Raw genomic sequence first — 12,327 nt, forward strand, 5'->3', positions numbered from 1 at the left:
GGACAGGGAACGCTTAAAGCAATATGGTTCCGATCTGTCAAATGTGCACAGAGAATTTAAAAGCATCCAAAAATTATGGAATCTCCCAGGCAAAGATTCATATTTTGATTAAAGAATATTTCAGCGACACTGACTGATGCACAAACGTATACAGATAGTGAAAAGCTTTTATGTTGATATATTCTTTGTAGTTCTGGTATATTACAGTACCAGGACAATTTGACCTCTGGCTCACTCTTAGTCAACTCTAACTGTCTGGAAAACTTAGTCATGATGGTTTTCAATTATATGCTTTTTAAACACAGACTATATACTGTACTTGCACTATAAACAAGATGGTTTAGCTATATGCAAGGGCCATAGCAAGCCATGCAACTGGTATTTGCTCGGCAGCAGAGAGGGTCTAGGACAAAGAGGAAAACATGTGCCAAGTCCCACTCAATAGTCAGATTTCACAGCTACTGAGGAAGAAAGGAATGTACATATAGTTCAGCAATGTCAAATAAGTGAGGACAGAAACAGTGCATTGCAGGGTTGTGTATTGTTTTGGCATAAGACAAATCTCAGTAGGTGTGGTAAGTGTAACTTTAGAGCGGGAGCAGAATCGGGTTATGGCGCATGTCTTCTTGAAAATGTTGCTATGGGGTCCTGTAATTTGTAGTAATGTCCTAGCTAAATGCACAGTTCTGTATATCATGCATAATAATGTATTTACAGGTTGTTTATTTTGCTGATGCTCAGTAAATTTCTGCTTTATTCGCTTTATAATTATAAGTTGCAGAATTGGGATCATGTATGCACAATTTCATTTTGACAGCACTGCGGGATGTTTAATCCATAATAATAAAGTCCTACAAATTATTAGCTGGGCAATTGCCCAGGTGTATGAACATAATATAATTGCACAAATTCCAGTTGATGGATTAGTAAATGAAGCTTCATGAAATTATTATGCCAATTATAGTTACATGTGTATAATAACAGCAGTAACTGTGTGTTATTATGGCCTGGTCACCTCCCTGTTGGCTAAATGCAGCTAAAATTGCTTTAAGAGGATATGTGTCAGCTTACAATATATTATTTGCAATCTATAATTCACTTGCTTCCCACCACAGTGACTATTTTTCATCTTGTGAAGCAGTTAGATATTATGGCAATGGCTTCATTCTTGTTGGCTTTATACATTTCTGTACTTCTTCATAGCTGTCTATTGAGAGTAGTGTTTGACCTTTTAAAATTGGCTTACTGGACTGTTCTATGCTGTCCACTAACCTTTATTTCTATCCCATTGGTTTTGTTTAACGAAAAGCTAACTGTATGTTATGTACAGTGACATTCATGTCACTAAGGGGCATATTCAATTACGTTTCCGGTCAGCGGGATCACGCCAGAACGGGCCGCGAAGTTAACCCACGGTACCGCAATAACATGGATTTTCGTTCGTACCCCATAGGGTTGCGTACGAAAATCTGCGTTATTGCGGTACCGTATTACCGGCAATACTGCGCACTTTCCGTGGTAACGCGCGTTACTGTGGACCGGAATCCTATGTAAATATGCCCCTAAGTGTCTACAAATGTGTAACTAACTCTTCTATTAGAGCTCATTATGTTCCTTAATCCCCTCATCTTCTATAAACCCCGTCCTGTTTTGTATTCCTATTTAATAATACTTTATCCAAAAACAACTTGGGGAATAGCGTACCCTAGGCATAACCTGTGGCTCTCCAGGTAAAACTACAAGCCCCAGCATGCTCTTGTGTCATGCAAATATTTGTCCTTCACAGCCTATCCTTTGGCTCTAAATATTGCATGTATGTTTATTAGCATTTATTCTTAGACATATTGTCATTATGTTTTACCTGTGGAACCAGCTTTACAGACACAGTTGAAGCCTCCTGGGAAATTTTGGCATATGCCACCATTTTTGCATGGACTTGAAATACACTCATTGATATCTCTCTCACAAGCAATTCCGGTAAAGCCATCCGGGCAACTGCAGGAAAATCCTCCTACTAGGTTGTGGCAGGATCCGCCATTATGACAAGGGAGAGGCAAACATTCATCAATATCAGTTTCACATAAATTCCCTTCATATCCAGGCATACATTTGCATATGAAAGTCTGAAGTGGGTCATTTGCCACTATAATTACAGGAACACTTTCCAAAACTGTTGCGGTTGGACTCACGGCAAGTCTTCTCATGCAGCTTCCACCATTGTGACACGGATTATGCATACATGAATCATGATCTACTGATTCTATCCATACACCACTTTGCCGAAATAATATTTCCTTGATGCTCTCAAAGAAAGTACCTACACCACTTGGGTTGACATATTGATTGTTACTTCTTTTCACTGCTGTCATGACATAGGTCCTGTTATTCTTTTCAAACACCCCGTAGACTTGTACTGCAGTTCCAAGGCCAGTAAGCTGTGAACTACTTAAACGCAAAAAGTGCAAGTAATTATTGGTTAAAAAGTCTTTAACAGTTGGTATGTTTATACGAAGAAGAATACTGTTATCTATTGTAGCATTGCTGAATCCGGTAAAGAAAACTCGGACGTTATTCGTTACTGCACTGTGTAAACCATCACTACTGTGAACCATAAGGTCAAATGTTCCATCAGTAGATCTTGACTGAGAATGAAGGTCACAACTATCTGTTGGAATGTTAAAGAGACTTGTGACGCCTGATGTAAGAGAGCAGTGGAAGCTATCCAAAACGTCTGGATCTTGAGGTTTCACACTGCCTAAAGAGCCACCAGGAAAGAGGTTTCCAAAATAGTGAACAAAAATTTCAACTGTCCTTGATTCAGATGGGTTATCATTTTGGTCGATAACTTTAACATGTACAATTCCTGTAGATGACATTTGTGGAAATCCAGAGTCTCTTGTCACAACAGATAGAAAAAAATCACTAATTTGTTCCCTATCAATTTCTCTGGTTGTAGTAAGCATTCCTCCAGGGCTCAGACTGAAATAACTGGTAGCTGGTCCAGTACTAAGGAGATAATAATTAAATGGACCTTGATTTGGAGGAAGGTCATAGTCTGTGGATTGTAGTGTCATCACATGAGTCCCTGCTCTATGATTTTCCTTGACTTCTCCTTGAGTGGTAGATAAAGCAGGTCCATTGTCATTAATGTCTTCTAGGGTTACTCTTAAGGTTGCACTTCCTGTTGCAGATGGAGTTCCAGAATCAATAGCTAACACAGTAAAGTTATATATAGGTGTAGTTTCTCTATCTAGTTCAGTGGTAACAGTAACCTGGCCTGTTTGTGGATTAATTGAAAAGGCACCTTTATCATTCCCAGCACCAATAAAGTAGGAAAATCGGCTCCAACTAGGAACTGAATCGGAGTCAAAGGCACTTACAAAGGTGACATGTGTACCTGGAGGTACACCTTCACTGATCTGCACATTATACAATTTTAAGCTAAAGACAGGGGGGTCATTAGCATCAAGAATAGTGATGTTCACATTTACTTCATCAATGTCAGCACCACGAATGCTACCAGTATTTTTAGCTAGGACTTTCAATGAGATTCGTTCTTCCTTTTCTCTGTCTAGAAGACCAGAGACATACAGCTTTCCTGTCTTTCTCTCAATCTGGAAGCCTTTTTTCCTGCTACTGCCAAAGATTAAATAGTGTACTTCCCCATCAACACCCAAGTCACGATCACTTGCAAAAACTTCCCCAACTACAGTTCCTTTAGAGGCAGCCTCAGAAACCTCAAAATAATACATTTTGGATACAAATCGAGGTACATATTCATTTGCACCATCCAGTTGGACAGTAACTGTCACAAAACTGCAGCGTTCTTCATCAGGAACATTAAAAGCTTTCACAGTCAGATGGTAAGACTGTTTTGTTTCATAATCAAGAAAACCTTGAGTGGTGATTACACCCGTGTTTGGGTCAATTACGAAAAGGTCACTATCTGATGATTGTATTGAATATGCTATAACTGCATTAGGGGCAGAGTCTACATCAGATGCATTCAGGCGTATAACTGTTGTGCCACTTGGTGCATTTTCCATGACCCTAGGTAAATATTCTTCTGCTTGAAAAACAGGAGGATTGTCATTGACATCTTTAATATGTACTGTTACAACACAGTAACCTGTTTTAGCTACCCATCCTCCATCAACAGCACTGATGGTTAAGTCATGTTTTTGGCACACTTCATAGTCAAGGTTTTTGGATAAAGATAATGCACCTGTGGAAGTGTTTATAGCAAAGAGACTAGCTTCATTTCCTGCAGTTATATTATACGTGATTACTCCATTCATAGAGGTATCCCTGTCCCTTGCCGATACAGTTCTGATAACTGCTCCCACTGTAAAACTTTCCAAGACAGTTATGCTTATGTGGCTTTGAGAGAATTCTGGTGTATGGTAATTTTCCTCAGTCACAGTAATGTTAACCATTACTTGGGATGACAGTGGAGGATTGCCTTTGTCTTTTGCTGTAACTTTAATCATAAAGTTTTTATGCAAATCCATCATTAAAGATGATACCACACTAATCCAGCCAGATTCTTTGCTTATGTCAAACTTTCCGCCAATGTTCTCAGCTGAAAGAGAATATTCCACTTGTGAATTAAGTCCAAAATCCTTTTCATCAACAGCTGTAACTTTAATTAGTTTTGTGCCAATTTTCGCATTTTTGGCAACAGGGGTAAAGTATTTACTCTGCAAAAATTTCGGAGGATTGTCATTGCTGTCAACGATGTTAATTGATATTGTAGTTTCACTCATGAGAGGGGGGCTACCTCTGTCAGAAGAACTGACAATAAAACTGTGTCTGTTGATATTAATGTTTCCTGATGCACTGGGGTTCTGATACTTTAAGTGTTGTTTATTGAAAATATCCCCTGTAGTAGAATTAATTCGGAAAAATTCAGATTGGGATTTAATAAAATAATATACTTGGCCATTGAGCTCCTCATCTGGGTCAAATGCCAAGACTTGGGTAACCTTAGTTCCAGGCTCAGTTGTTTCTGGAAAGTTTAAATAATACGATGGTTTACTAAATCTTGGTGCATTGTCGTTTACATCTGTCACAAATATGGTCACATCCGTACTTACGGTCCATCCAGAATCGTGAGCAGAGACACGAACAATGTAGCGATCATTATCTTCTCTGTTTATTGGTCTGCTTACTGTAATCACACCAGTACTGGGATTTACATGGAAAGGCAGACTAGTGTCTGCAATGGTGTACCTACTAATTGCATTTGCCCCAGAGTCTTCATCTGAAGTTGTAACTTGTGTAACTACATAACCCAGAGCTGCATTCTCTGGAACTGATGCACTGAATATTTGAGAAAATCGTGGTGCATTGTCATTGTCATCTAAAACATTGATGATAACTTTGACTACTGAGCTCTGGGAAGGAGTCCCTTTGTCCGAAGCTTTGATAGATAAAATATGCTGAGAAACTTTTTCTCGATCCAGTAGCCTTGTGCTTCTAATGTCACCAGTAACTCTATTTATACTAAATAAGTTATCTTTATTCCCGTCAACTATGGCATAGTCCATCTGGCCATTGGAGCCACTGTCCTTGTCCTTAGCATAAACTGTGAGTATTTTGCGTGGCGACAGGTTTTCCATTATTTCGGCAATGAATGGGTCTTGCCTAAATTGTGGCATATTGTCGTTGACATCTAAAATATCTATCTCTAGCTTCTGGTAAGAGGAGAATGGTGGGAAGCCCATGTCTCTAGCTTCAATCCATAGGACATATTTTGAAATGATTTCAAAGTCCAACGGGTTCTTGATGTAAAACTGTCCATTTAGTTCATCAATATGGAATGTATTGCCAAAGTTACCACTGGCAATATAAAAAGATAAGGTTCCGCCTCTTGTTGATGATCCAAAGACTGTTGTCACCAGTGTTCCTACTTCTTCATTCTCAGAATACACAAATATTTTCTCATCAGCTCGTATCTGTGGGAAGTCAGCTTTGTTAGCAAACCTCACAGTCACTGTGGTAGAATCGGATTTGGAATTAAATCCACCATCTTTTACTTGGACAGAAAATGTTAGCTCAGAGGCACCCTCTAACGACTGTGCAGTACTTATAGCACCTCGCAGTGGATCGATGTGAAACTTCTCTGCATGTCGACCTTTTAAAGAAAAATGAAGCTCTGAGTTTGAGCCCATGTCTTCATCCGTTACTGTCACAGCAAACACAAATGAGTCTAAACGGAAAAAAATAAATAAAGACCAATTTAGATAACAAAAAGCAAAAACTAAAAGCAGACATTTTCACATAAAGTGCAAAGAGTATTTCAAAATCAGTACTGTATCTGAATATTCAGTCATCTTGTAGAATAGCGATCAGTTTAATTTATCACAAAATTACACAAACTAGGAAACTTGATTATCAAATGTCATACAATTCTGCAGTTCTTTATGCTAAAGAGTTGGCATTTTCCATAAGTTCATAGTAGCAAATTCTTACAACGGTAATCTTGCACCAGATAGCAATAAATGTACTAGTAATTATATTATATATTGTATCTTAAGAAAAAAGCCACTAGCTCCTAATTGCAGAATAATATTATCCAGCAGTGGCCAATGCTTACCTGAGGCTGTAGGAGATGGTATGTGAGTGACATATGGATGATGTAGGAATCTTGGTGGGTTATCATTTACATCCAGGATATTCACGGTCACACTTGTTGAACTTGACAAGGTAGGTGACCCACCATCAGTAGCCATAATGAGCAATGTATAATTGTCCTTTATCTCCCTGTCTAACAATGAGCTACTGATGATCTGACCAGTGGAGGGATTAATCGTAAACTGAGAATTCCCACCAACCAGACTGTAACTGTATAAAAATACAAGATAAGATATAAACAGTTAATATTTGCACATTAAAACTGGTTTTGTTAAACTAAATAAATGTTGTTTCGGTTTAGCACAGACTATATTATAGAGCTTTCTACTGGCTACAGAGAAGCACCCTTGAGACAGAACATTAAAATGAGTTACTCTGGGGAAACTCATTAAATTGTACGTATTCTGTTAATGAATACTAAGCTGAGATGCAGATTTAATGTTCTATTAACATTGCTTCTGCTTCAAATAAACCTCTACGATCATTTTAAATGACTTTAAAATTACAACTATGGCTATTAAATCCTAGCTCTTAATAATCTGCATCCAAAGTAAATAACCTCCTTTATGAAAAATTAAATACTAAATATAGGTTTCAAATGCATTACATTACAATCAAAAGACCAATTTAATTAGTTTTTTTCTTTTGTGGGAAATGAGCCATTGAATGTATTACAAAAAGTAAATGGCAATTTCAACATATAAGTTTGCATTATTTTTATAATGTATTTTGTCAATTTGCCTCTGAACTGACTTAATCTAGAAAATAAAAATAGAAAGTCTACATATGTAATGCTCCAGCAATATAAAGTGATGGGTCAGTAATGTTCTTACAAGCTTGAAAAAGACTCCCTACATAGCAAGGCCGGCTAGCACAGAAGACTTAATTAATAACTACTAAAAAATTGTTTTGAATTCCCCAAGTACTCAGTAGGTAGCATTTGGCTTGTCAATACAACTTAACATCCTCATTATTCGGCTTGAAGAATATAGTAGTGGCAAATACCTTAAATTATGGTTTGTCACATGAAGGCAAATGGTGTTGACAGCAGGAGGTTGTTTGAAATAGAGGGTAGAAATGAAATGAATAACTTGTAACAGAATGAGACTAGCGGAAGCGTAGGCTACAATGCTTACCGAACAACACCATTCAGGCCAGCATCAGGGTCCGAACAACTGACCAGCAGAACATCTGTGCCAGTGGGTGTGTCTTCTGGGATACTTATAAAATGCTGACTTAAAGCAAACGCAGGTTTGTTGTCATTGACATCATCAATGTTCACTGTAATCGTGCCTGTTCCAGTCAGGGCTGGGGACCCTATAAAACAATAATAATCATAATAATCACCAAAGGAAGTTAAAATACAATGACATTTGTGAGACATCTCAAAAATAGGCAAAAAATTGATTAATGTCTCATTTTGGCAAATGTATTAGTAAATATGAGAAGGATGCAAACACAATTGTAAGCATGTTAGCATGCTGATAAGCATTGTATGTGTGTTTTAATTACTATAAATCAACCTAACTTAAGCTATTTGTTACAGAAATACTTGTAGATATAATTTTTTAAATGGCCTGTTATTGCCAGTGGACCCAGTATGCAAATTAGACAGAGACGGCAGTCATTGGAAGGAAAGATGGTCTATTTGTTTATTACAACAGCCTAATTTTATTAGATGGCTGAGGTTTTCGTGAGTTGCTTATTTATAGTTATAATGCATGTTGTCTGTATCAGAAGTATTCAAAAACACATTTCAAAATGTCAGGAACTAGTTTCACACAATATATATATACCTATGTTGGTACAAATATAGAAGTGCATATTTATGAAACTGCTACAAAGGAAAATGTGCTTTAACCAATATCAACCAATAAGATTAAAATCAAAGTAAATGTCTGTTTGGGTTGCTATGGGTTACAGGACCTTTTTCACAGGCACCATATTTCCTAAAACCCCCCTAGGTACAGATGTTATTGCTTTGCAATATGAAGCACACATTCTATCCTTTTAGAATAAATGTAAATATGACATGCAGCGACATAATGTGTACAATAATGTTGCATTGAACACTCACGGAAGATAATGTGAAAGTAAGCCCTGCTTATAAATAGGATACAAGTGTATTTTAACAGTGTTTCTAAAACACACGCATGCAGAAACATATGGACACTGTAATGGCTATATTTAAAAAAATTGACAACAAATGACGTAAGTAAAATTCCCGAATTAGCACATTTGCTGCAACATAAAACCTATTAGTCTGACTCATTTCACACCACCCTGTTTTCATCACGTAGCCAATGACAGGTTTTGCTGGCAATGACAAGTAATGTTCTTGAGATAAAAAAAAATTGCTGAGTGCTTTTTCTTTAAAAATGAAACGTCCATTGGCAATTTAACATTTGTCAACAGCAATAAAATGTAAGAGGAAAAGAAGCGTGTGATTGCTTCCTGATTTCCACAATTACTTTAAGAGGAAAGGAATGTTCAGTCTGTCACTTTACACAGGTAATAAAATGTTCTTTCACCATGTTTAACAAGTAAATCTTTTTCTGGACAAATTCCCTTTTTTAATTTGTTTTACAAAGCTACAAGTTTGGTAATGTTTACTAAATAGGTTCCTTTTCAAATTCTCATTTAATATGTGTCAATTTATAACAATTTACACAGTGTGCCCCGCTAACTTCCACTAGATGACGGCATCTAGTAAAATATATCACATTTTACTAGAAATTACAAAACATCTAAGGGTAAATGTATCAAAAGGAAAAGTGGAGATATTGCCCAAGACAACCAATCAGATTTGAGCTATCATTTATGGAGTACATTCTGGAGAATGATAGCTAGAATATGATTGGTTCCTGTGGCCAACACCTCCACTTATCCATTTTAAAAGGTTTGATACATTACTCCCTAATGTTCTGTAATGTCCAACTGAATTGAACTATTTCAGAGCCTGTAAGAATGGGTTTACAGTTGATGGAGCAATATGTTCTGAGGAAAAGAAACAAACTGACATAGTGCTACATATCTCTTGTCCACTTCTTATTTTCAACCATTAGACAGTCTGCATTTTGCCTACAAGCAGACGGTGTGAAATATACGAAGAAGACGTCAAGGTCTGCACATTCAATGCTCAACATATTTTAGTCGGGAATTTTGTTGCAATCTTGAAATATTAACAGTGTCAACAGTCTGTCGACAGGAACAGGAGTCTTCAGGCTGGTAAAGTGGCAAAGCTGTACAGCCAATAAACTCTGACATACTACTACAAAGCTGTACAGCCAATCAACTCTGACATACTACTAAAAGGTTTATTTCTATGTGCTTTACTGTACTTATGTAGTTATACAAGGCTCTAGAATCTAATGTTAGTTGAATTGATATGCACAGCAGGAGAACAGTAGTGCAGTGTGATCTAGGGGTCATTCATCTTGTATGAGAACTATTGGTGCTAATCAAAATAATATTTATCTTTCTATCATGGTATCTTCCTCTGTCAGAGGTGCATAGATTCTGGATTTCCAAGAAGGATGTAAAATCCAAAGGTAACTAACATCAAGTTCCACCAATATAATGTGGGGCTTTGTTAAAAAATCCAGGTTAGTCCTTCTGGTCACACTTCCACATTTTTACCTCTTGTTGGTTAAAGACAAGTTCCACCTGTGTAAAAGATTTAAGGGCTAAGCACAGGGGCACTAGATGGACATGTGAGTTCTATGATTCCACATTTTCTTTCCACCCAAACATTTGTATTATATGTATATGTATAATACAAGTTAGACACAATTTTCATCTAAAACAAAGAGGTAACTTGCATCTGAACAAAAGACACATGATGACGCATTTCAAGATGCGGCCACGACTGAACACCTTGTATATACACCTGGGGCTAGATTTACTAAGCTGCAGGTTTGTAAAAGTGGGGATGCTGCCTATAGCAACCAATCAGATTCTAGCTTTCATTTATTTAGTACCTTCCACAAAATGATAGCTAGAATCTGATTGGTTGCTATAGGCAACATCCCCAATTTTTCAAACCCGCAGCTTAGTAAATATACCCCCTGGTCTATACCTGAAATAGACATATGAATATGCATCTGGTTTACAGCCAAGGTTACAAGCCTACAGATAAAGCCTAGAGAATTTAACATGAAAGCATTAGCATATCTGAACGCAGTACCTAAATTGTTCACAAACTAATATTCTAACAAAGTGTCATATACATAACAGTGTAAGAGGCGTGTTACTCATAAACGTGAATGTCACATTTAGCATTTTAAATACCATTGAATACAAATAATTTTTGTTATCTTTTAAAGTGAAATCTTTTTTCCTGCAGCGGTCATAATGCAAATAAATAATTAATGCAAATAAATTTGCAGATATTTAACATAACATAGAATTAACAATAATGCTTTGGATTAGGTCAGTGGGAGGGGTAAAGATGCATTTATTATCAGTTTGTATCTTACACTAGGGGTAGAGCAACCACAACAGATATGTTTCCTGACAGGCCTATCTGCGTCTGCGCCCAGGTCTAAATCGGTGGCATTTACATGAGCATGTCCTTACTGCACTCGGCCTACGCTTGCACGCTCCTTGCTTCCACCAATCCGCTTCTATGAGCGCAAGGAGTCACATGGGCAAGATGCAACTTGCTATGCATGCGGTCTTTTTTGTGCACAGTAATGCAATTTATATTAAACGCTACTCAAGTTGATTTGCATCCAACTCTACATAAGGCTCAGGATGTGTAGCAAACATTATATGGTCTTCTCTGGAAAACATGTAATTGCCTCTGGTTTAAAGTGATTAAATAAAGCTATATATTTGATTGGCTTTATGTACTGTTCCTACAAAAGGGAATCAGTTTTTGTTGAATTGTTGAAAGCTCAAATTCAGAGCAATAAATATTGTACTCTGACATGTGATCTGTGAGCAACAGAGTTATGTTTAAATGAAGTCATGAAGACTACAGAAAAAAGCAAGTTGGTAACTGTTTAACTATGCAGTCTGAGTCTAATACCAATATCATTTTTTGTGGTGAGAGATTCTATTTTTCTTGGTCAGGCTCGTTTCCCAGAATCCTGGATTTCCCTGCAATAGCAGTTACTGCTGGGGACTGGGTTTCTAATCATTCACTAGTGGACCACCAGTAAGCCTTTCCTAAAGCATCCCTTGACAATAATCTGCATGATGAGGAAGAGAGCTTTTGTACACTCTCTTTGTTGTGTTACTATGAAAAGCTAACGTCATACGGTGCCCATTTTAGGACATTGCTACTGCTTGACTTGTTTCTCCATCAGTCTTCCTCCAAAACAACATCCTAGAAAAAGTACCTGTTTCCTGCTCCAAACCCTTTGTCAGCCCTGCTCAAAATATCTCTGCTTCCTTCTCTCAAAATCCAGTCTCCATTCTCTGCTACCAACTTCTCCACAACATGGAACAAGTCATGAACAGTGTCAGTGGTCAATTCTTTCACCCAGAGCAAGAGACAATAGTGCGGTGGCTCAGTGGTTAGCACTTCTGCCTCACAGCGCTGGGGTCATGAGTTCAATTCCTGACCATGGCCTTATCTGTGTGGAGTTTGTATGTTCTCCCCGTGTTTGCGGGGGTTTTCTTTGGGCGCTCTGGTTTCCTCCCTCATTCCAAAAACATACTGGTAGGTTAATTGGCTTCTATCAA

At 37.6% G+C, this 12,327-nt stretch overlaps 1 protein-coding gene across 1 annotated transcript in view; it reads right to left on the bottom strand.

Annotated features, from left to right (window-relative positions):
• The window catches only part of FAT4 (FAT atypical cadherin 4), a 182,148-nt gene that overhangs the window by 22,724 nt on the left and 147,097 nt on the right, over window positions 1-12,327 (bottom strand). The window contains exons 7-9 of the mRNA XM_075200053.1: window positions 7,773-7,953; window positions 6,599-6,846; window positions 1,862-6,211 (exon numbers count right to left, since the gene is read on the bottom strand). Of these exons, the coding sequence (XP_075056154.1) occupies window positions 1,862-6,211; window positions 6,599-6,846; window positions 7,773-7,953 (4,779 nt within the window). The remainder of the gene's footprint in view (window positions 1-1,861; window positions 6,212-6,598; window positions 6,847-7,772; window positions 7,954-12,327) is intronic.

This window comes from Mixophyes fleayi, chromosome 1 (assembly GCF_038048845.1).
Source record: "Mixophyes fleayi isolate aMixFle1 chromosome 1, aMixFle1.hap1, whole genome shotgun sequence".
Lineage (NCBI taxonomy): Eukaryota > Metazoa > Chordata > Amphibia > Anura > Limnodynastidae > Mixophyes > Mixophyes fleayi.